The sequence below is a fragment of the Rousettus aegyptiacus genome, unplaced genomic scaffold (genome assembly GCF_014176215.1).
Source record: "Rousettus aegyptiacus isolate mRouAeg1 unplaced genomic scaffold, mRouAeg1.p scaffold_m13_p_4, whole genome shotgun sequence".
NCBI classification, from domain to species: Eukaryota; Metazoa; Chordata; class Mammalia; order Chiroptera; family Pteropodidae; genus Rousettus; species Rousettus aegyptiacus.
This window is the reverse complement of record NW_023416307.1, coordinates 41,039,602-41,064,044: the sequence shown is the minus strand read 5'-3', so window position 1 is coordinate 41,064,044 and position 24,443 is coordinate 41,039,602. Positions and strand designations below refer to the sequence as shown.

General features: G+C 40.4%; 1 protein-coding gene across 1 annotated transcript; it reads left to right on the top strand.

Annotated features, from left to right (window-relative positions):
• The first annotated feature begins 3,343 nt into the window (after positions 1–3,343).
• Positions 3,344–15,735, top strand: LOC107518234 (60S ribosomal protein L24-like). Its single transcript, XM_036219647.1, is given in 5 exon segments — positions 3,344–3,349; positions 4,408–4,580; positions 15,084–15,100; positions 15,255–15,476; positions 15,479–15,735. Coding segments are annotated over 5 exon segments (675 nt in total).
• Positions 15,736–24,443: the final 8,708 nt, after the last annotated feature.

Sequence of the window (24,443 nt, the reverse complement as noted above, 5' to 3'; positions counted from 1 at the left end):
GATTAGGGATAGCTATGTCTGACTTGAGATCAAAAAACATTTCCTAGAAAAGTGATGTTTCTGTTACCGAACTCAAGGAGTTCGCTGCTTGGGGTATTCCATTCAAGAAGGAGACATGGTTGTCGTTAAGTAGTTTCGTTTACTTGCAGGAAGTAAAGGAGACATGAGATTCACACCTAATGTTCTGTATCTCTAAAGGAAGGTTTAGCCATTGCTTATATACACTATTTTGTTAATTACATGTTGTTTTCTTAGTGATTGGCTAAACTTATCCTATTGGCTCCTCAGGTTCATCAGGGTACAGCTACTTCTGCAAAATACTATGCTACATTTTAAGACTTAGCTAGAATAGCATTTAGTAAGAACTACCCAGACCCTGAGACCCTTGTCCTATCTGACATCTCCATGGGAACCTAAAAGATGAGTATGGCCAAAGGAAGAGGGGCGGAGGAAATATTCGAGAGAGAAGAAAGGGCGAAGGAAAAGTCCCTAGGTCATAGCATAAGCACAGAAGGATGTAAACAAAACAGGACAGTTGGACCTTGGTGTTTAAGACTGGAGTTGTGACCCAGGAAGGTAGAAAGGCATACAAGGGTCAGATTCGTTCTAGGCCAAATCAAAGAATTTGGCCTTTAACCTGAAATCAATGGTAATGATTAAATTTCCATTTTGGAAGCATCACTCAGGCTCAACGTGGAGTGAGGACTGGAGAAGGGCAAACTTGGAAGCAAGGAGACCAGTTAGGAGAATAATAGGCAATGGTGGCTGGATGAGAAAAAAAGTGCATAGATGGGACCAAAAAAAAAAATGAGGACAGTTTAAGGGGCCTCTGGGACAAAATCAAGCATATCAACATCCACATCATAGGGAAACCAAAAGGAGAGGAGGAAGAGCAAGGAACTGAAAACCTACTTCAAGAAATAATGATGGAAAAAAAGAAGAAAATAGACATAGAAGCCCAGGAAGCATAAAAAATCCCAAACAAGGTGAACCCAAAGAGGCTCACACCAAGACACATCATAATTAAAATGCCAAGGTTAAAGACAATGAAAGAATCTTTAAAGTAGCAAGAGAAAAGCATCTAGTTACCTACAAGGGAAGTCCCATAAGACTGACAGCTGATTTCTCAACAGAAACTTTGCAGGCCAAAGGGATTGGCACAAAATAGTCAAAATGATGAAAAGGAAGGATCTACAACCAAGACTACTCTACCTAGCAAAGCTATCATTTGGAATTGAGGGACGGATAAAGAGCTTCCCAGATAAGAAAAAGCTAAAGGAGTTCATCACCACCAAGCCAGTATTACAGGAAATGTTGGAAGGACTTCTCTAAGAACAAGGAGAAGAAGGGGAAAAAAGATTTTAAAAAATATGAATAATAAAATAATAACATATCTATCAGCAACTACTTTAACTGTAAGTGAATTAAATTCTCAAATCAAAAGATAGGGTGGCTGAACAATAAGAAACAAGACCTTCACATGTGCTACCTATAAGAGTCTCACTTCAGGTAGAAAAACACATACAGACTGATAGTAAAGGGATGGAAAAGGTATTTTGTGAAAATGGAAATCAAAAAAAAAAAAAAAACAGCTGGAGTAGCAATACTTATACCAGACAAAATACACTTTAAAATAAAGACAATAACAAGAGACAAAGAAGGACTCGATTATCCCACTTGTGAGTATTTTTCTGAACAAATGCAAAACACTATGCCAAAGGTACATGTACATCCATATGTTCGTCGCAGCATTATTTACAATAGCCAAGGCTTGGAGGCAACCTGGGTGTCCATCAATAGATGAATGGATAAAGAAGAGGTGGTACATATATACAATGGAATATTACTCAGCCATAAAAAAAGAATGAAACCATTCGACAACATGGATGGACCTGGAAAGTATTATGCTAAGTGAAAAAAAGTCAGAGAAAGACAAATGCCATATGATTGCACTTACATGTGGAATCTAAAGAACAAAATAAATAAAACGGAAACAAACTCATACAGAGAACATTTTGATGGTTGCCAGATGGGAGGGCTTTAAGGGGTAGGTGGAAAAGGGGAAGAGATTAAGAAGTACAAATTGGTAGTTACAAAATAGTCATGGGGATGTAAAGTATAGCATAAGGAATGTAGTCAATAATATTGTAATAATAACTATGTATGTTGTCAGGTAGGTACCAGATTTATCGGGGTAATCACTTTCTAAGTTATATAAATGTCTAATCACCATGTTGTACATCTGAAACTAATATATTGTATGCCGACTGTAATTGAAAAAAATTTTAATTATTGAAAAATTAATTTTTTAAAAAAAGTGCATGGATTGAAGAGTTGATTTAACAATTCCTGACCAGAACAGCATGGATAGAGGTTAGCAGAGTGAAGCAAAGGGTGAAGAAGCCAATGCTTGCACAGCTGAAAAGGAAAATAAATGCGATCACTGAGAAAACAAAGACAGAGGGCTGGAGGTGAAGATATGAATTTTGGATAGAGATAGGACATCTGAGGTGTTGTCATGGAAGCAGGTTGGCAGTACCAGCCTGGAGCTCAAGGAAAGAGGTGGGTAGAGAGGCTGATCTGGGAGTCATAAGTGGTCATCGAAGCCATTTCTGGTCACCCAAGGATAGATGAGCTCACCCAGGGAGAGGGTATGGGGAAGAGGCCTTGGAACAGAACTCTGAGAGGCACCACATCTAACTGGGAAAAGGGAGAGAAGTGCTTGTAGGCAGACAACCAAAGGGCATTCAGGGAGGTAGGAGGAAAACCAGGAAGTTCTTGTAACACAGAAACCAAGTATTGCTATTGTTCCGATAAAGGGAGTAGGCAACGAAGAAAGCCCTGTTTCTTATTCCTGATTCCTCTTTCTTTTCCTTCCCCTCCCACTGAAGAACAACCTCCAGGACACTGGGAGGGGACGTATTCTCCCACGACTAGTGGAACTGGTCCTGCATTACCCCATATATTGCCCAAGCTGCCTCAACGAAGTGCTTGCTGGTGTTACTACTGGTCATTAAGTAAAACTAGATGATGAAAGAAGAGGAAGAAAAAAATATGTTTACGGCATAGTCCCCCTAAATCAGCTAAGAGTTTTACCAGTATCTTAGTAAAGTGGGACTGGAAGTTCATTCGAAGACCACGGTGACCATTATTCTAGTTTAATGTGTGTGTACATTGCGTAGTTAGCTATTCAGTTCATCAGCCCTGGTTATTGACTGTCTACTATACAACAGGTGGAAACTGAAATCAAATTTCCCATCTCTTCACTAGCCTGTGAGTACAAAAGGGACTATAGGAAGGATAATTAACCACATTTCGAGATCCTCCAACCTCGTAAAGCCTCATGCAGGTATCGCCCCAGGCCCTCATAGGTCTCTCTCTATCCTTTTCTTTCTTTCCCTCTCTCAGTATCTCTCTTTCCTCTCCCTTTCTCCTCCTCCTCCTCTCTCTCTTCTCTCTCCTCTCCTTCTCATCTTCCCCCTTTTCTCTTTCTTCCTCCTCCTTCTTCTCTTTCACCCCACCCCCCCACCTACTACCTACAGCCCAGGCCACCTTCTGGCTTCCAGGTGAATCCAGAGATAACCTGCCCTGCTTTCTCACTGCCTATGGTGTCGTTGATAAGGGGGCCGCTTTCTTCTCCCCTTCACGATTCTTTGAAAACACTGAAAGGAGCAGGGGCTCAACCTGGAGAACGTTCTTCTCCCTGACCTGTGCGTCCATGCACCTCGGCCCTCGCGAAAACAGTTCCTTAACTTCCCCTGGCAGCCCCTCTCTGCCAGGACGCAGTCCCAAGAACCACTCTCTGAGAGACAGAGTTCACGGTCCCCGTACAGCAGCATCCTCACAGCCCTGAGAATCGACCCATTCTGTGTCCTGGGACAGAATCTAAAATCGCGGAAACTGGGAGACTGGGTTATGGCAGAAACTTGACTTTCAATCTCGTTGTACGACCGATTGCTACCATGTCAGGAAAGAATACAGATAATACGTTCGATTTTTTTTGTTTGTTTTTAAGTGAATTCTAAGTAGAAAGTTTGTCAAGGGCACAGAACTAGCTGGAAAACTGTGAGGAATGAAAGCTCAGTATTGCCAAGCTTTCCGCAGCTGTGCCCAACACACTCCACAGCCACTATCTTATTACAGGAGCCCTGGCCTGAGAATGGCCGGGGTGCCATGGCCCCCATATTCCTGAGGGCTGGGGCGGAGGTCGTGAACTCAGCCCAGATCCCATATCTGCCGTAATGGGGTGTGGGGGGGCGGGGCTGCAGGGGCGCAGCCGCGCAAGACAATCGACACTCGTTCAAGAAGCTAGCTCGTGATTTCCCCAAGCCTGCGCCCAGAGGAGGAGCGCGCGCCTCCCGCGACGTCTAACTTCACCGCACCTTTTTTTCTTGCCCTCGCCCGCAGGCCCTGTCTCACATCCTGGGAGAGGACCTGGAGCATGCGGTGGACCCGCCCCTCCTAAGTCGCCTCTGCCCTCAGGGCCTGGCGCGACGCCAGATTCGGGAGGTGGAACCTGACCCTCGGAAGAAGTGTCCCGCGTTTTGCGTGGATGTCCAGGGCGAGGCCCCTGTGCCTCTGTGCGTCCTTCTCCCACAACTGGGGGTTCCAGGGCTGACAGGCTCTTGCTATTCAAAGGTTCACACGGCTGAAATGAGGACGGAGATGGATGAATCATTCATTGATGTATTGATTGATTCATGCAGTCATTCATGCATGCAATAAGAATTTCTCCAGCGCCTTCTGAGCACTGGGGAGGAATCCATGAACAAAGTAATTTTTCCATGTTCGCAGACCTGGGGTGGAAGGTGGTTGGAAAGGAAAATAAACAATGAAATTTTAAGATTATATGTTGATGTTTAGCCCTGAGTAACCTAAACCACCTCCTCCCACACACCACTAAAAGCAAAATTTCTTTGACAAATTGCTTTTCAGTATGCTCCAAGGGAACCAGCAAGTGGCAAAAGTATGCTGATCCAGGAAAGGTACTGGCAGGAAGAGCTGTGCCGCTGGGAAACACAATGTTTATGTTATGAAAGCAGCAACATTTTTTTTTCACTCATGAAACATCATTTATATTAATTATTAGGGCTTCTCAGAATTTTTTAAGTGCCCCACCCCCTTTTTAGCAGCTCATTTTTGAAAAGTAAGAGAGAAGGGCAGTTTCATTCCAGGAGACCATAAAAACGCTTTTGCCCTTTTGTTTGTCAGTTCCTGGCAGGATGGTTGAGATGCCAGATGTGGTGACATCAGTCAAAAGTAAAAGCACACATCTGAGGCAAATGCTAGAGATACACGAATGTCCTAAATGGGAATAACAAGGCTTAGTGCCCAGACTATAGTGCCCAGTGTGTCTAAGTGAGGGGGAAGCGTGAATCAATGACAAAAGAGATCAGAACCAGAGGACAAGAGGATAAAATCAAGCAGGCCCTCGCCAGTAATTTTCCTTAGGCTGCAAAGCAGAATAGTTTGCTCTGTATTTAGATTGAGGACTTTTTTTTTTCTTGTAAATTGGCACTACCTTCTCATTTATGTGGCATCCTGTGCATTCACACACAGGATTTGTATGCAGACAAAAGAAAATACCATGATTTACCTGTGCACAGGGTTGAGTTCAGAAAATTTCTATCCGTGGTCCTACCAAACTCAGTACTCTCTTTTTATAACAAATACTTTGTAAAGCCCTTTTACTATCTTGAAATGGAGCTCACAGATAATATAATCTACCTACACACATAACTGTGTAAGCTATATGTAGGTACAGATATAGACATCACTATAATACCTGTTGATGTCTTTCATTCAAAGATGTCAGGAACACACTTGCAGTTGAACAAGTTAAATTTATTGCTCATTGCAAGAAGAGAGAACACATGCCACAGGGGTGGAAAGAACTTAGAGGATTTAGGTTCGTGTCAGGTGACTTTCGGGGGGATTCGTGGAAGCAGCGCTTTGCTTTGGATCGGATGCTGTCAAGAAGTGAGAATTGTTCTGTTCTTAGGTATTTTAATAAATGTTACCCAGGAAGAAGATCAAGGCTAAAGCTATCACAAAGAAGCAGTAGTCATCTGTATTAGCCAAGACAGGGAGATGTTTCGTCATTTCTGGGGTTTGGAGCATGTTCACATTTTGTCTGTGTTCAAACATGATTACAGAGCACTCTTGTTTTTATCTAGATCCATCAAGGGCGCAGAGTGGCTGTGCCTGATACTGCTATTCTGTGAAACTGTTTCTGTGCAACAGGAGAACACAACGCCGAGCCAGTGAGTGCCAGTCTGGCTCTCGGGGGTCAAGGATTGCTTTTCTCTTTCTCATATCCTAGCACAAATAAAAAAGGGAGATAAAAATGATCAATAATAAAATGATATACATTTCCATGTGTAAATGCTCCAGCATAATTATACTAGAATACATAATAGAGTCCGATAATTCCACCTTTTTATATGAGTCAGTTTGGATTTAAAAGTGAGAATATTGGGTGTATAGCCATGCCACCCAGAACATGCCCAATCTTGACTGATCTCAGACACTAAACAAGGTCAGGCCTGATTAGTACTTGGATGGGAGACCACCTAGGAAGACCAGGTGCTGTAGGCGAAAAAAATAAAAAATAAAAAATAAAAGTAAGAGTATTGAAAGTGTTTCCTTACAATAAATCCACAACAATGAGAAAGGTTCCAATTAATATCAGAATTGAAATCCATTTTAAGAGATAACACATCGGGCTCATTTGTTATATAATAAGAGAAAGAAGAGATAACCTTAATGGAAATATGAATAACATGTTAAGCAAATTATAGGCTATCAAGAGAGAAAATATAAGGAAGAACAATATTCTCAGAACAGCATTGGCCTTAATTTTAAGAGTAATGATGAAAGAATTCCTTTTACATGACATGGAACAAGGTACTGATGAAATCATATTTCCTGTCCTGAAATTTCAATACCTATTCAAGGCATGCATACTAGTACTCAAAAAGACCTTAAAGACCATATATAATAAAGTGCAAGATAATGCATATTTAATATAATGGGATTTGCTCCAGGCCCCTGACCAGCCCTGGCTCCCAAACCTGAGTCAAACTGAGGTAGACTAAAAGGATAATAAGACTTACTCTACAGGATAAGTGTTATGACTAGAGAGAATATCTGGGACATATATGGTTCATGGTGCTTTAAAAGCTAGCCATTGTCATCACTTTGGTCTGTGTATGTACCCAAACGTGTGTGTGTGCGCGTATGCGCACACACGCACACGCTTAAACACACACAATCTCTCTCACACACACACACACACACACACACACACACAGGATGTTTGTTGCTTGGGCCTCCATAATTGCATGAAAGGCATCCAAATGATGTGTGTGGTCATGTTTGTAGGAGAGCCCCAGGCAATACTGTTGCAGGCTTTAGACAGAGCAGGCTGATATTGAGGGGAAAATGGGGCTTGGACATAACTGAATTGGGACTTGCTCAGTTTGATATATGGACAGTTGAGTATGACATGCTTCAATATATTTACCTTTGTGCCTTTTTCAATAGTACAATCCTCCTGAAAAAGTGTTTTTGTTTTGTTTTGTTTTGTTTTGTTTTGTTTTATTAACATCGCAAACATACAACCCTACATTTTACATGGTTGAGTTTTGGACCCCATTTATTTTATTGTGGCCTGAGGTCACTTTGTTTCATCAAATGGTGAACAGAGGCTGGATTGGAAGAAAATATAAGAAGTCCTAGAGAAGTTAGGCCTTCAAAGGTAGACCTCATGGGATCGTATCAGAGTAGCAGTAAAATCTCGTAAAACAGCAAGGAATCCAAAATGAATAAAATAACACACAATTGTCACAAAATGTTTTTCTCCACATTATTCTAAACATCTGGTGCTAATTTTTTTTAATGGCCTACAAACCTTTTAAATAGCCAGCAAATTATAGCCGAGGCTCAATCTATGGTGCATACGATGACATTGGGGAAGGGTATTCTTTTTTTCTATGAAATCGTGTTCAAGGGCTTCAAACACTGTCAACATCGTTGTACCCATTGTCAAAGATTTTGAAAATAAATGCCCATCGCAGTTCTGTTTGTTCCTGAACCTTACCATGGTAAGCAGAAAGCTTCCTTGGCCCACAGGGGTTCTAGTAGTGACAATTTGCTTGCTCGATCTCACGACACAGCCAATACTCCACAGCTCTCACCATCTCATCGATTTTTCTCAGAACAGTAACATCAGAATTCAGAATAAAAAAATAATTTCAGTGGGCTTTTTTCCTGTCATCATTCTAATAACCTATTGTTCACCAGTAATTTGAGTTTTTACTACAATGTGTTGTTTACCCTATTTTGCAAGCATTTATATTATTTTAAAAGAAAACACCAACAACTTTACCTTCTACTCAAAGACGTTTTTTAACATTCAGTGAAAATTGTAGTTTTCAAACTTTTCCTTTAAATCTCAGAAATATAATATGCTGTCAACTTTATAAATGTATTTCATTGTAAAATTTTCACTTTATCTTGATGGAGTCAGTGTTTATTAAAAAAAAGAACTGCAGAGTTGGCATGTTCACATGTGGGCAGTTATAGATCCAAATTTTCAATGTTCAGCTGAATATTGTTGACCCTTTGCATTTCACATTTTGTCATATAGGCTAAATCAGTATATTTCTATGTAAGCAAATGTAGAATCACCATGAAGAGGACAGTTAAAATGCAGAGGAATTTAGTGACCCCAATAATACAAGAGGATTGCCATAGTGACTTTTTCAAAATGGTGAACTCTTGGTAAAGTTTTAAATAAAACAGTACAATCTTTCCTTGATGTACACAGTTAGTAAGCACCTAGGAAATTTGGTGCTTACTATCTTTGCCAAAAAATAACAACTTTGCATTCATTCGTAAAATGGAATTACAGTAGTCTCTCCCTCTTATCCTTGGTTTTGCTTTCTGTGGTTTCAGTTACTTACAGTCGCCCTCAGTTCAAAAATATTAAATGGAAAATTCCAGAAATAAACAATTTATATGTTATAAATTACATGTCATTCTGAGCAGTGTGATGAAATCTCTTTGCCATCCTACTCCAACCCACCAGGGACATGAATCAAACCTTTGTCCAGAATATCTATAATGTATATGCTACCCACCTCTAGTCCCTTAGTTATCTTGAGTTACATTTGAGGCCTCAAATATTACTGTAAGGCCCTTGAAAGGTTCTCAAACCAGCTCATTAGTCTCGGTTATCAGATTGACTATCAGAGAGAGATAGACCACGTTTACACACTTTTATTCCAGGATATTGTTATAATTGTTCTATTTTATTTTACTTTTAGTTATTAATGGTAATCTCTTAGTGTGCCTGATTTATAAGTTAAATTTATGTATATATAGCAAAAAATGTAGCATATTAGGGTTCAGTTCTATCTGTGGTCTCAAGCATCCACTGGAGGTCTTGAAACATACCCCCACAGATAATGGGATACTACTGTAGTTCTGAGCTCAAATAATTACAAGCAGATTTTTTACCTACATAATTCTAGATTCCGTTAGATTCTAGAATTGGATCATTATAAACAGCTTTTTCACTTGTATTTGAAAGCCCTGAGGGACAGAAGAGAAATCTTTGTCACTCTAGTCTCGCCCCACTAAATGCCAGCAATAACCCCTATTCACTGTGACATAAAAACAAAAACAAAACGAATTTCCAAAATACCCCTGGTACCCTTGGGAGTAGTATTGCCATGCAGAGAATCATTAATTTTTATAAAGTTACAGTCACACATCTGTGCTTTACAATCTAAGTTACACCTGATTAAATAAAAATATAATTACGCAAACATAATCAGGGCTGTTTTAAAAACTTTGTGTGGCTCAGGCCTTTACTTTAGAGGCCCTACCTTAATTATATCAAGCATATTAAAATGCACTCTCATACTACGGTAAATAAACTAATAGCCAAACCTGCTACGTGCCAGGCACCATACAACACAATTCACCAGGTGTTGTATTTTACAAGATCCTCTGAAGTAAGTGCTATTATTAGCCCTATTTTACAGATCAGGAACAGATACAGAGAGGTTCAGTGACTTGCCCAACCCACACAGCTAGTAAGTGGTGGAGCCAAAATACAAAGCTAGGCATTCTGATACCAACATACTATGACTTGTACAACTCTTATAGAGTTTATATTTCAAGACAATTTAAGATATCATTTTTGAGTTAGTTGAGTTGCAGAGGACTTAACCTTTGTCAATTTCGGTTGTGGAGTTTACGTTTTGCAATTTGAGCCAATCATTTAACTTGAGATCTTAAACATTATTGTAAGGCCCTTGAAAGGCCCCCGGGTCCCCCAATACCAAGCCTGAACTGTCTAAAGCCTAAAACAGCACCTTCCAGGCAATCAGGGAGACTCACGCCTTCTCTCTCCTGTTTTTCAGTGCATGCGAGTGCATGCATGTTCGCACGCAGGTGTGTGTGTGGTGTGTATAAGCAATGACAATGGCTAGCTTCTAAAGCACTGTGAACCATGCAATCATTTATTTCTAATAGCAGGATAAGTGTAATTATCTCAATTTATGGATGAGGAAACTGGCATCAGAAGGATTAAGTGACTTGCCCAATGTTACACATAGCCTGAGAAAAGACAGAGCTAATTCATTCCTGGTCCTTATGACTCCAAAGCCTCTGCCCCTCTCCTACCTTGGGGGACTCAGTATTGACCCCTTGAGGCTTTCCTGTCTCATTGCCTAACACTCCTTCCCCAGTAGTGGAACCTCAGCAGGTTTCCAATTGTCCTGCCACCCAGATACCATCAGCAAGATATCGCAGCTACTGATTCTTTCCCTACAGTGACTAGCATCCCATTTTAAAGCCAGATTAAGCCATCAGGCTCTTATTAGAGCACAGCCAATGACAGATGTTTTTATGAATGGGGAACTCCAGAGGATGATTTTCTCGGTGTCAGACCCTCCTGCTCTTCTTTACCTGGGCACTAAAGTCGCCCATCACTTCTCCTGACCATGCTCTCCTCTTAGAGACCCCACCCCCACAACCTTGGAGGCCATGATGCACCAAGTTGCCAGCATCCTCACTGTCTGGACCCCAGAGGACCCAAAGCATGGGGACAGATGTTTATCAGCTGGTTCCCCTCTCTTGAGACTGAGCAGACTCCACTGGCCCTTCACCTGGAAGTCTCAGAGAATAAAGCTGAAAAAAAACAAATTTTATTTGGTACATGGTAAAGTAGAGAAAGCTGAGAGAAGGAAGAAAGTGAAGACACAGGCACAGAGAAGCAAACAAGAGAGACCTTGCAGAGCCAGAGAGAAGGAGCGTGCACGTACACCAAACAAGAGAAAGAAACTTGGTCATTGCCTTTCTAGTCCTAAAATCCTCCTGAGGTCTCCTACTCTTCCTATCCTGAAGGCTTTGTGAAATCTGCCAGTCTCCTTCCAATAAAGTCTTTCCTTTTTTTTTTTTAAGTATATAAATATAGTTGGTATACAATCTTATATTGGTTATATTAATCTCAGGTGTACAATATAGTGATTCTACATTTTTATACCTTATGATGTGATCACCCCACTAATTCTAGTAACATCTGCCACTGCAAACTTATAATATTATTGACTATATTCCCCTTCCCCATTTCACCCCTCCCCCCACCCCATCCTTTCTGGTAACCAGCCTTTGGTCTGTTTCTATGAATCTGTTTTTGTTTTGTTTTGCTTTGCTTTTTAGATTCCACATGTAAGTGAAACTATACAGTATTTGTCTTTCTCTCCCTGACTTACTTCACTTAGTATAATACCCTATAAATCCATCCAGATTATCGTAAATGGCAAATTTTCATTCTTTTTTTATTGCTGCATAATAGTCCATTGTATGTATATAAATATAATAAATCCTCATTTAATTATCTATAATATATACAACACACATATATATAATAAACCCTCATTTATATGATTAACTAATCTATGACAAAGGAGGTAAAAAATATACAATGGAGTAATGACAGTCTCTTCAACAAATGGTGCTTGGAAAGCTGGATAGATACATGCAAGAAAAAAAATGAAATTGGACCACTCTCTTACACCATATACAAAAATAAACTCAAAATGGGTTAAAGACTTAAATGTGAGGCATAGAACCATAAAAGTCCTTGAAGAAAACATAGGAAGTAAACTATTTGACATAAGTCTAAGTAATATCTTTTTGGACACATCCCTTCAAGCATGGGAAACAAAAACAAAAACAAACATATGAAATCACAACAAACCGAAAGTTTCTGCACAGTGAAGGAAACCATCAGCAAAACAAAAAGGTGACCCTCTAAATGGGAGAATATATTTACAAGTGATATAGCTGATAAGAAGTTGATAGCCAAAGAAACTCATACAGCTCAATAACAAAAAAATAAATAAACAGTCTGATTGAAAAATGGGCTGAGGCATGAAAAGGCATTTGTCCAAAAAAGACAAACATATGGTCAACAGACATATGAAACGATGTTCAACATCACTAATCATCAGGGAAATGCAAATCAAAACCACAATGAGATACCACCTCACCCCAGTCAGAATGGCTATTATCAAAAAATCATGGCTATTAACAAACAACATGTGTTGGAGAGGATGTGGGGAAAAGGGAACACTTGTGCATCATTGGTAGGACTGCAAACTGGTGCAACCCCTGTGGAAAATAGTATGGAGACTCTTCACAAAACTTAAAATGGATGTACCATATAGCCCAACGATTCCACTTCTGGGTATTTATGCAAAGAAAATGAAAACACTAATTTGAACAAGTATGTGCATCTCTTATGTTCATTGAAGCATTATTTATAATAGCTAAGATATAAAAGATATGGAAACAACCTAGGTGTTCATCAATAGATGAATGAATAAATCCCTTGCTTAAAACCAAAATTCCCTGCATCACCTGCTGAGTCTCTCTGCATCTCTAGGTGCTGAATCCCTGGACAGAGCAGAAAGGACCAGCTGATTAATCCCAGCCCCACCTCACTCACCCACCTCTACACACCCGCGATCTGGCAGGGCGTGGTACTAAAATGAGGGCCTGTCACCTGTTCATCTCTGAGTCACAACTACTTATCCTCAGGCTCTTACCTAGGATACTGGAATCATAGACTCACAAGTATGTGCTAAGTCTCTTACACCATATACAAAAATAAACTCAAAATGGGTTAAAGACTTAAATGTGAGGCATAGAACCATAAAAGTCCTTGAAGAAAACATAGAAAGTAAACTATTTGACATTAGTCTAAGTAATATCTTTTTGGACACATCCCTTCAAGCATGGGAAACAAAAACAAAAACAAACATATGAAATCACAACAAACCGAAAGTTTCTGCACAGTGAAGGAAACCATCAACAAAACAAAAAGGTGACCCTTTGAATGGGAGAATATATTTACAAGTGATATAGCTGGAGCCCCCTCTGCTCCAGCTCAGCCCTGTCCATTGAGAGGCTGGATCTGCTCCCTCAGGTCCTCCTTTCCATGCTGTGAAGACTCTGAAACTCAGCAGTTACTCAAATGACTCAAATCCTGCCCTGGTCCACCCACTGGGTGGTACCTCTCAGTTCAGAGGTTTATCTACTACTTATCTGAGCTTGTTGGGCCCACACAATGGAGCATCACACACAGCCAGTAAAGTAGTGGTGGCCTGATGATCTGAGGATATATTCATAAATCTGCATTATGAAGACTAGGTATGTAGATATGCTCGGTAACCAGACGTGTCTTCATAGGAAACAGTCCAGTAGATATCATGGCCGATATTTATTTCTGTTTCTGTGTTTTGTTTTGTTTTGTTTTGGTGGGGGGAGGGAGTTGTTTGTTTGTTTTGCTTAAACATTGTTCTGGTTTTATCACTCACTACAACATAAATGAATCTCACAGAGATAATTATTTTTCTTTTTTAAAAAAATCACCAATGAGTAGATACTATATAACTCCATATATATGAAATTCAAACACAGGGAAACCAATCTATGATGACTGAAGTTAGAATAGTGGAAATTTCTGTGTTGACTGGGAAAGGAATTAGGGACCCTTCTAGGGTGCTGGTAATGTTCTCTCTTTATCTGGGGGATGAGCATATGGATTTATACATATGCAAAACTTTGTCAAGCAGTACCCTTAGGATAAGTGCACTTAATTGCTTGTAAATTGTCCTTCAATTAAAAAGTACAAAAATTATTATGGGTTCCTCCCTTCTCCAAGAGTACTCCCTGGGAAATGAGGTGGTGTGGGGGAGGTGGATATATTTTTACCCTGCTGATCCGTCTTCCTGAATTCCTTGGTCTCTTTTCTTCTTTCCTGTGCCTGGAGATTTTCCATTCTGGAAACCTGCTTTGGTGCTGAGAGCTACCAAATGAAATTAAAATACTTTTGATTGAGGGACTCCAAGTTCTGTGTTCCAAGTGCCACTTATCAAGTTATTGCCTCTCAATTCCAAGTCTATTGCTCTATGATAATTGAGTTGGACCCTAAAATATTTCTCCTTTGCCAGGGGGCTGAATGTTAAGTCTCTCAGTGGTGGGTACTGGAAGGAGGCTGGAAAAGGAAGGGGCTCAACTTTCAGGTTCCGGATGCTTCCCTGGACAGCCTCCTGCAGCATGAGACTTCTGCAGCACCCGGACCAGCTGCATACAGTTTTTGTAGCACACAGCAGCCAGCAGCACCGGTAACTCTCCATGAGTAAGTAGTTCCTCTGCCCAATTCTTGCACCCGAGGAAACTGTCTCTCAATGAGTCCTGCTGGCACCGCACCTCAGTAGACCTCACCATCCAGGGATCCTCGGCCACACCTTCTTCAGTGAGGTCTGGATCGCAGCTCTGTGAAGGAAGACTCTTTCACAGATTTGTTCCTTCTTTGGGTGCTCTAGGGGTTGGAGCTGCTCCCTCTGTCCGCTGCTCCTATCTGTGTTCAAGTCTACTCCACCAGTCACTCGTCAACCTTCCTTTACCCCAATTCTTTATATTAAACATTCCCTGTTCAAGTCACTGTGTGGTTTCTGTCTCCTGATTGGACCCTAACTGATAATTCCCCTCGTGGGATCTAGGTGTGTGGGGCCTGCAGGTAGAAGTAGTAACTGTCTGAGTAAGTGATGCACTGAGGCAGTGGCTCTGCTGCCAAGTCGCTGTGTGATCCTGGCATCTCAGTCCATTCTGGTTGCTATAACAAAACATCATAGACTAGGTGACTTGAGCAGCATTCGTTCTTTTCTCGGCAGCTGCAGCCACAAAGGTCAAGCTGTGTACTTTCAGTGGGTACAGGATCTACCCCAGATATGGGAGGTGCCACACCAGCACCAGCAGGAAGGTTTTCCAATTTCTTAAGACAAAAAGCAAGTCAGCATTCCTTTCCAAGAGGAATCCTCCACAGATAAACTGGACTGTCCTTTATAGAAGTAAGTACAAAAAGGAACAGTCAGAAGAAATTCAAAAGAAAAAACCTGCCATGCAGTCAAATTTCAGAGGGCTGTCGCTGATGCATCTCTTGCTGATATAATGGCCAAGAGGAATCAGAAGCCCGAAGTTGGGAAGGCTCAACGAGAACAAGCTATCAGGGCTGCCAAAGAAGCTAAAAAGGCTAAGCAAGCATCTAAGAAGACAGCAATGGCTGCTGCCAAGATTTTCACAGAGGCAGCACCTGAACAAACAATTGCGAAGCCTGTGAAGGTTTCTGCTCCCCGAGTTGGTAGAAAACGCTAAGTTGGCTGATGAGAAAGTTTAAATAAAAATCTTGCTATAACAAAACAAAACAAAACAAAACAAAACAAAACAGCCCCAGCTTTTATTCCTCACACCTATGGAGTCTGGAAGAGCCTGAGACCAGGGTGCCAGTATGGCTGGGTTCTAGGTGAAGGCCCTATTCCTGCTGTCTTCTCTTTGTGTCCTCACGTGGCAGAAAGAGGGCAGGAGAGCTCCACCTTCACAACCTAATACCGTCACATTAGGGGTTAGGATTTCAATGTGTGAATTTTGGAGCGGACACAAACCTTCAGTCCATATATTGGGAAAGCCACTTTTCCCCTCTGGCCTCAGTTTCTCCTGAGGTAAAATGGAGGAATGTGTCCCATTATCCTCTTCTAACTTCCCAGGGATGTTGTGGAGAATAAAGCAAAACCACTGTGAGTGCCTTCATGGAAAGGTGCTGTGAACATTCCTGGAGCTCTTTGTTGTCACTACAACCACAACGACAGCTGTGCCTTAAACATCCGCCAGCCCAGTATCACTTGCTCATAAATTTGACTGTTAGGTAAATTGAGGCCTCAGCATTAATCGCCACTTCGCCCACTGCAAGGAGGAAGAAAATAGGTGGAGGATTGCAAGAAGGCCTAGAGGCTTTTGGCAGTGAGCAGTGGAAGCTGGACCTCTGGAAAATTCAAGGGAAGAGCAGATTTTAAGATCTACATTCAGATTAAGCTAACAGTAGGGGTTCACTTAGCATCAAATTGTGACACTGTTTCCCAGCACATGTTTGACAGTGACCAGTGCTGAAGTGTGATGCTCTTGTACAGGATCTCTGCACTGCACAACTCCAGGTGGCACCACGCGTGTCATAGTTTTGCAAATGGCACTCGCTGGTGATGTGCAGTATATAACCTATGCAGCCATATGCAGCAGCCCTGCCCAACTGAGTGAGCCTGAGGGCCTAGCCATAAGGCCCCAGCAGGCCCTCTTCTCCAAGGTCCTGAAGAGAAGGTCCTCCAAGCAAATGAATGACACAGAGAACTTGAGACAAGGCCCCAGGAGCCACAGAACAGTCACACTGGTTTCTATCTTACTGTCGTTTGCTTCCAAAAGGAAACATGCTTTCTCTGATTTCCTTCCGTGCTCATAGTTCTTCCACCAGTACCACAGTCTTCAAGCTCACAAAATTCCTTACCTACTATCACGATGTATCACATGTCATTACTTCAGAACAAGAAACCCATCTTATGGCAAAGGAAGCGTGAAAGACATGTGATCACGGGATCTACTGATCTCACTGTGTTCTTCAGCACCCGAAAGCAAATAGGCTAAGAGAACATTAGAATAGACTGTTAAACTCTCATTTAAGGCACCAGCATAAGGACAACACCCTGTGGACTTAAGGTGCATCCTCTAAGATGAGGTTTAAGCACTGACCAATGAGTGATAGATAGTGTTGTTTCCTCAGTAGATGTTTGACATGGGTCCAGGAACCAAGAGTTGGAAATAGAATTGACCCCTTTCGCCATTGCTCCTGGTGTCCCACTTTCAGACTTTGTGTTTCCTGTACCTACAGTCTTGCGCTGGGATGTATTAGAAGACCTGGCTTCTGTAGCGGTGGAAGAAGGAGGAAACATCTGACATAAGGGGTCTACTGAACTTCAAGCTACACTTACTACCTGGACTCTTAGAAATCCTATGCCAGTGGACCAGTAAGCAAAGATTACTAGCAGAGGATGATAATTGATTCTGGTTGCCATGAAGAGCTAGGGCTAAAAAACCTAATAATCTAAGTTTTTATCTCAAAAAACTAATAAAAAGACAGCTAAATAAGAGAGAAAATAGAAAATAAGAACAGAAATCAATAAAACAGTAAAAGAGAAAATTAACAAAGCCAAGGAAAGATTGGTTCAACGAAGAGATTAGTAAACCCCTGGTAAGACTGATCAAGAAAAAAGAGAAAGAACACAAACACACAAAATACCCATGTCCGAAATAAGAAGGGGGAAATCACTACAGATCCTACAAACTTTAAGAGATAATAAGAGAATATTGTAAACAACGTTATATCAATATAGTTTGCAATTTGGATAAATTGGACAACTTCAAAGAAGAATTTTTTAAAAATCGAAGAATGTGGTAGCTTTTTAAGAAATTGTATTTGGCATTTAAATTTTCCAACCATTTGGGCCATGATAGAGTAACTAGAACTGGACTAGCTCTCCTGCTATAAATAATCATAAAACTAGACAAAATGTATAAGAAAACTTTTTTAAGATATTGGGACAACAGATAGTTTCAGAACTGTGATTCCTAAGAAAAGAAGTACCAATGTGAGCTCCGTGATTATTTGGCTTTCCTCCTGAAGACTCTTTATAGACCACAGTACACAGAGGTAGAGCCCAAGCAGAGAACAGTGACTTTATTGAGCTGAGAAGGCAGAAATTGGATTTTAGGCCTGCTGTGGCAGCTGAAATTTGTGAGGCAGGGTACTGATAATGAGAGCTACACAGAAAAAGGGCTTCAAACCTGGATAGGGGGTCCCCTTGAGTCTTTGACTGAATACTCAACTGAGCATGGACAGATAAGCAAAACCTAGCGGAGGACAGCTATTGAGGAGCTGGGAGCTGCACAGATTCCAGAGGTCTCACAGTACTTAGAGACATAGCAGTTCGAATCAACCATTGTGGCTGAACAATTTGAAATTCATTTGAAGCCTCAGAAAGGTCACATCTTAGGAATAGAGCTATTCTAGCCCAAAAGTAAGAAATATTCTAGACCAGTCCTAACAAAGCTTAAAACAATCCTTGAAGAAAACAAATCAAAGCGATTCACCAGTAAATAGCTTGCTCATTAAAACAAACCTCAACAACCTTTAAAGGAAACTATCTAATTCCAACAACATAGCGTGTATTATGTATAGCCTACAATCAAAACTCAACTGACTGGTGAAGTAGTAGTAAAATGCGATTCGAAATCAGTGGGGGGAAATACAGTTAAGGGAAACAAACCCAGACATGATAGCGATGTTGGAATTAACAGACACAGACTTTAAAACAGCCATTATGAAAATGTTTAAGGATCGAAAGGGAAAAAACTGAACGGAGTGAGTTAATGAATGGGGAAATTCAGTAGATAAATGGAAACTAATAAAAAGGATCAAATGAAAATTTTAGAATTGAAAAATACAGTATCAGAAATTAAAGTTTTACTGAATGGTTTAAGGGCAGATTAGACACTACAGGAAAAAAAGATTGGTGAACTCAAAAGCAGGTCAATAGAACTATCCAAAGTGAATTACAAAGAGAAAATAAAAAAGATGGCAAAAAAATGAACAGAGCCTTGGTGACCTGTAGGACAATATTAAGCAGTCTAATATTTACATAATTGAAGTCCCAAAAGGAGAGGTGAGATGTTATAGCATGAAAAAATATATTTGAAGAAATAATGGCTGAAACATTTCAAACGCTTTAGATATAATGAAAAAATAACACCATACATTAAAAAAGCTCAAGTGCTAAAAACCAAAGGTAAATAGAAAAATATTAAAAGCAGAGAAAAAATAAAACTCTGAATAAAAAAAAAATTAAACAATGATAAAACATTAACTTCTTATCAGATATAATGCAAACCAGAATGCAATAGAACATCTTTAAAATACTAAAGGGGGGAAAACTGCTAACCTACAACTACAGTTCACCCAATGAAAGTATCCTCCAACAGTAAAAGCAACCACTAAAAGGAACCAGAGCTCCTTAGAGAAAGAGCTGATTCCAGGACAAAGACATGAAAAGTATAAGATGAACCTAGGACATCTCATAGAGCCAGAAAGTTCTGACAAATGTAGAGGGAGTGGTTAATTTTGAAAATCATTATTTTACAACCATTATAGTAATGATGGTTCAGGAAAATGGGTTCTAAATCTAAATGGAGGAAAATTGTATAAGGACCAGGATATTTACACGGTCTTAAAATTTGTCCACAAAGATGGCTTACTAATTACAAGGGGAAAATGAGGTGATAAAGAAGACAACACCTTGACTGGGTAATCCAAATCACTATCACCTATGATGGGCAGGTGAGCATTGTGTACCTCTGAATGTGATGCCCTGAAAGGCAGACAATGTCCCTTTTATAATATTACTGCCCAGGATGTATAAGCTGAATCTAATCATAAGGAAAGAAGTATCTCCTCCTAATGAGATGCAGTCTTAAGGGCATAAAATTACCTAGGGGGTGTACTTGCCAAAAACATTTAACCTATTTACAATATAATCAGATAAATCCAGAGTGTAGAACATTCTATTAGATAGCTAGACCGAGCTCTTCAAAAAGTCAGCACAATGAGAAACTACCAAAAAAAGGAGTAAGGGGGAACCGTTCTCGGTTAAAAGAGAATAAGGAAACATAATAACTGTAATATGTGCCTCTTGAATCCCCCTACTATCCTAAACCGCCTCAAAATGCTATTAAAGTACGTTTGAACACAAATGGGAGAATTTAAATATGAACTAAATATTAGAAACTATTATTGAATTAATACTAAGTGTTTGGAATATGATAATGGTCTTGTAGCATATAGGGGGATGTTCTTATTCTTAAAGAAAATATATCCTGAAGTGAAACGTAGTGAAATGTCGCATCTGCAATTACTTTCAATGGACTCAGGAAAAACAATAAACTAGAAAGACAAAAAGTTAATGTGCAAAATGATAAGGATTGATGATTAGTAAAAGGGTATCTGAGTAGTTGATGCACTATCCTTTTAATTTATATGTGTTTGAATATTTTTTAATTAAAAGTTGAGAGAAAAAATACAATAGGAACAATGACCTTAGAGAAAACAAGGATAACTCCGGGAATAAGAGAAAATTTAAAAATAAACATATAATATCTTCAGAGAAATTTGAGACGCTATTACAAGTATAGAAAAGAACAGAATACTCTAAAATCAGAAAATTTAGCAAACAAGATAGCACTCTTAGAAATTAAAAATATGATCACTGAAAAAAATTTAATAGAAGGATCAGTGGTGAGAAAATAGATTTAAAAGGCAAAATAGACAATGTAAGAGGAAAGATAAGAGCTGTAGAGAATCAATCCAAGACTCTGACATCTGAGTAGTAGTCTTAAGAACGGGGAACAGAAACATACTGGAGGAAATTTCCCAGAGCTAAAGAACATTTACTTTTCACCCAAGATCCTAGAACAGTGAATTAAAAATAATTCCATCAAGGCATACTTACATCATCATCGTGGAAGTTCAAGATGCTAGGGATACAGAGATTGTTAAAAAATAAATAAAGGAAACCTCATTTAAAATGGAGTCAGGAAGCCCCAAAGGGGGAGCTTTTACGCACTGTCACCCAGACTCCAAACAGGAGGACATACCACAGCAAGAGGAAGGAAGAATCTCACCTTGTCCGGCAAAATACCTAAATGGTCTCCTGAACCTCTTTAACTGGTTGCCTTCTGGTTGGGCTCCTGGTTGCAGTCCAGTGGATGAGAGATTGCCACACTCAGCTGATGAGAAGCCATTACCAACCACCTTGATCTCTTCAGGCAGCCCTTCCCAACTGACTCTTTTTCATGTACAAAAGCAAGGCCCTCTCCTTTGTTCTTCAGACTTGCCTGTGGTTTGCCATAGTTTGCTTGTCCTAAACTGCAATTCCTCTACTATTTCCAAATAAACCCATTTTGCTGGTAAAATAAAAGACTCTTTAGGTTTTTAATGTCAACAAGAGATATAAACAAGCACTCTAACCTGTCACCTACAAAGGACCAAGGGTCAAGTAGGGTTCTGAACATTTTTAACATACACCTTGATACTTGGAGCCTCTGAAGGAGTATGCCTCATAGCCTGAGGCCTTGGCAGCTGGAGGCTAGGCCCCTACTCCAGCAAAACCATTATACTTTGCCCAATACCATAGGTACTCGCATATCTTTCTTTGTCACAAGAAAGTGAGTAGTAGTTACCTGAGAACAAGAATGCCAACTTTCATCTTTATATTCCACCCCCCTTCTCTATTTCTAAAGTCCTACAAAGGATAGGCAAAGTTCTTTTGAGTAAGCTCTCGTCAGTCTGTCTTTATCTCATTATTTCCTTCCTTCCCGTTTCAGTCTCCTGCTTTCTCTGTTCATGTGTTCATCCTGGAAACACTGATCAAGACCTCGATGTGCTAGGTCAGAGGTTATCAAACGAACAAAGACCAGTGCTGGTTCCCAGGAGTTCACAGCTGTGCGGAGAGTGATCACTCACAGGGCCCGGCCCTCCTGGGAGCCTGGCAGTCTTCCTCTCCAAATTACAGCAGAGAATCCAGACGTATCTACACAACAGTTTAATGCTCCCTGTTCTTAAACTTGAGTTAAATGTGAATTAAATATTCTGTTTTCCTGGTTTAAGAATTTAACTGGTTTTTACTTACAGCATTTTCTAAAGGGTCAATCAGTGGCTCCTGAGGGAAGAAAACTTTTCTCCTTAGTATTATTAGAATCAAAAGCGAATGGAGACCAACCTCGATGGCTTCTTGAGCAGACAAAACCAGCTTAGTCATTAATTTAGCTTAATTACTGAAGCACTGCCTTCTCAGAAGCTGCTTTACAAAAGTGCTCCTCCGAGCCTCATTTTATGTTTTGGTATGAGTGCTCACAGTTCACAATTTTTTTGGTGTGTACACAATATTTTTTCACTAATTACTACTTTAAAAAAAAACCTAAAAAAGTGATTTATACAAAAAATTGTGAAAAAAGTAATTACTGCTTCAGTGATTGATTGGTTTTACTTCGGCTGTTTCTGAATCTTTGACAGTATAACCCTGGTAGAATCCATATGTACCCTCCAACTGCTGGACCCCATACTCCTGTGAGTTGTTCCTTGAAAGGGAAGTCCACAGGATGCAGATGATGTCTCATCAGCAGACCCGGGCCTGAGGATAACAGCGGGGAGTAGCCCAGGGACCTTGGGTGCCACACAAGGAAGACCAGAAGGGCGAGGCTCTTCACTAAGAGTTCCCAAAGGAACAACTCTCCCTAGTGGCTGTAAGTGGAAGTTTCGGGGCTCACAGCCAAAGATAGGCCGAACGGAGGAGTGTAAGGCTTTTCTCACACACACACACACACACACACACACACACACACACACACACACACACCTCACACCGCGCACACCCTGCAGACCCTGGACCACCTTTTCAGAATCTGCTCTGTGGAAAAGGTGCTGGCCACCTAGAGTCTTTATTTATACAATCTCCCTGGGTCCTGGGTAGAACTTGCGACGTCTTGAACTAACTTTGTCTGTGCCAAACCAGAGCCTTCTTCACTCATGTCTGTTCTATGAAGGCAGCCACCTGCCCAGCACCCTGGGCATCAAATAATGAAGCTTAAGCTTTAACACCCTTCCCTTGTGCAAGTCCCTCTAAGGCCAGGGAAGAGGCCTTAGCAGAATGTTCACATGAACCTATGTTTATGCAAAATCTGCAAAAATTAAGATTTTTAAAAATTATTTTTCCTAAAGAGGGTCTCACAAACTGTAAGCTTTAGACCACATAAAGCCTGTATCTGAGCTTGATGTTCACATAGGGGACACTCCAGCGTTCTGAATTGTTCTTTAAACTCAAATATCCGTCTCCAACCCCACTTCAACCCTTGGAGGCTTCCCAGAGGACTTTAGGAGGGTGATCTGTGCAGGGGTCAAGAACATGGGTTTGTAGGTCAGACATATGGAGGTCTACATCCTACGTCTTCTCCTAGGCATGCTACTTGACTGTGCCTCCCTTTCTTCATCTGAAAAATATGTATTATAATTGTATAGACACTTTGGGTTGCTGTGAGAATAGAATCAATGTATGGTAAGACCTCCATTTTATGTCTGTCCTGTAGGAGGTGCTCCAGGAATAAAGGCTAGGGGAAGGTTTATAAATAGATAACCCAGCCTGGGAATATAAATACTTCTAACTTAAATTCAACTCTATATATTAAATGGAACCAAATACACTTGCCGATATTTCACTGTTGTTGTTGTTTTTTGACCTGCAAAAATAGCAGTTTCACATGATCCCAAACAGAACAAATAACAATAATTGCGTAGATAGCTGTAAATAGGGGTAAGGGTTATTGGTAGAGACCCTCAGTCCTTCTCATGGTATAGCTATGCTTTGCTCAGAGAGGCTGAGGAAGGTAGTTTGATTCCTTGCCTCTTCTCCTTATGTTATAAAATAAATAAATCATGGGGATATAACATACAGCATGGCAACTCCAGTTAATATTGTATTGCATATTTGAAGATTACTAAGAGAGTAGATCTTAAAAGTTCTCATCACAAGAAAAAACTTTTGTGGCTATGTATGGTGACAGATGTTAACTAGACTTATTGTGGTGATCATTTCACAATATATACAAATGTCGAATCATTATGTTGTACACCTGAATCTAATATAATGTTATATGTTAATTATACTCCAGTTTAAAAAAAAAAAATTAAGACCTCCGATAAAATGACCCCTCCTCGCCCTAACGCTTTTAATCTTAATGACCTCATGAGTGCGCAGCAACAATTTCAGCAACTGCAGCCCCTTCCCCTATACTCATCAGCCAGACCACAGAGTCCCTCTGCCTCTGAAGTGCGTCTCCTGCTATAAGTCTCTCTGTAGCATCAGCTGCTCCCTGGAACGCTGCTCCTGTTTTGGAGGTGCTGGGGCTCTTTTTCGTGACCTCTTCCTCCCAGCCCT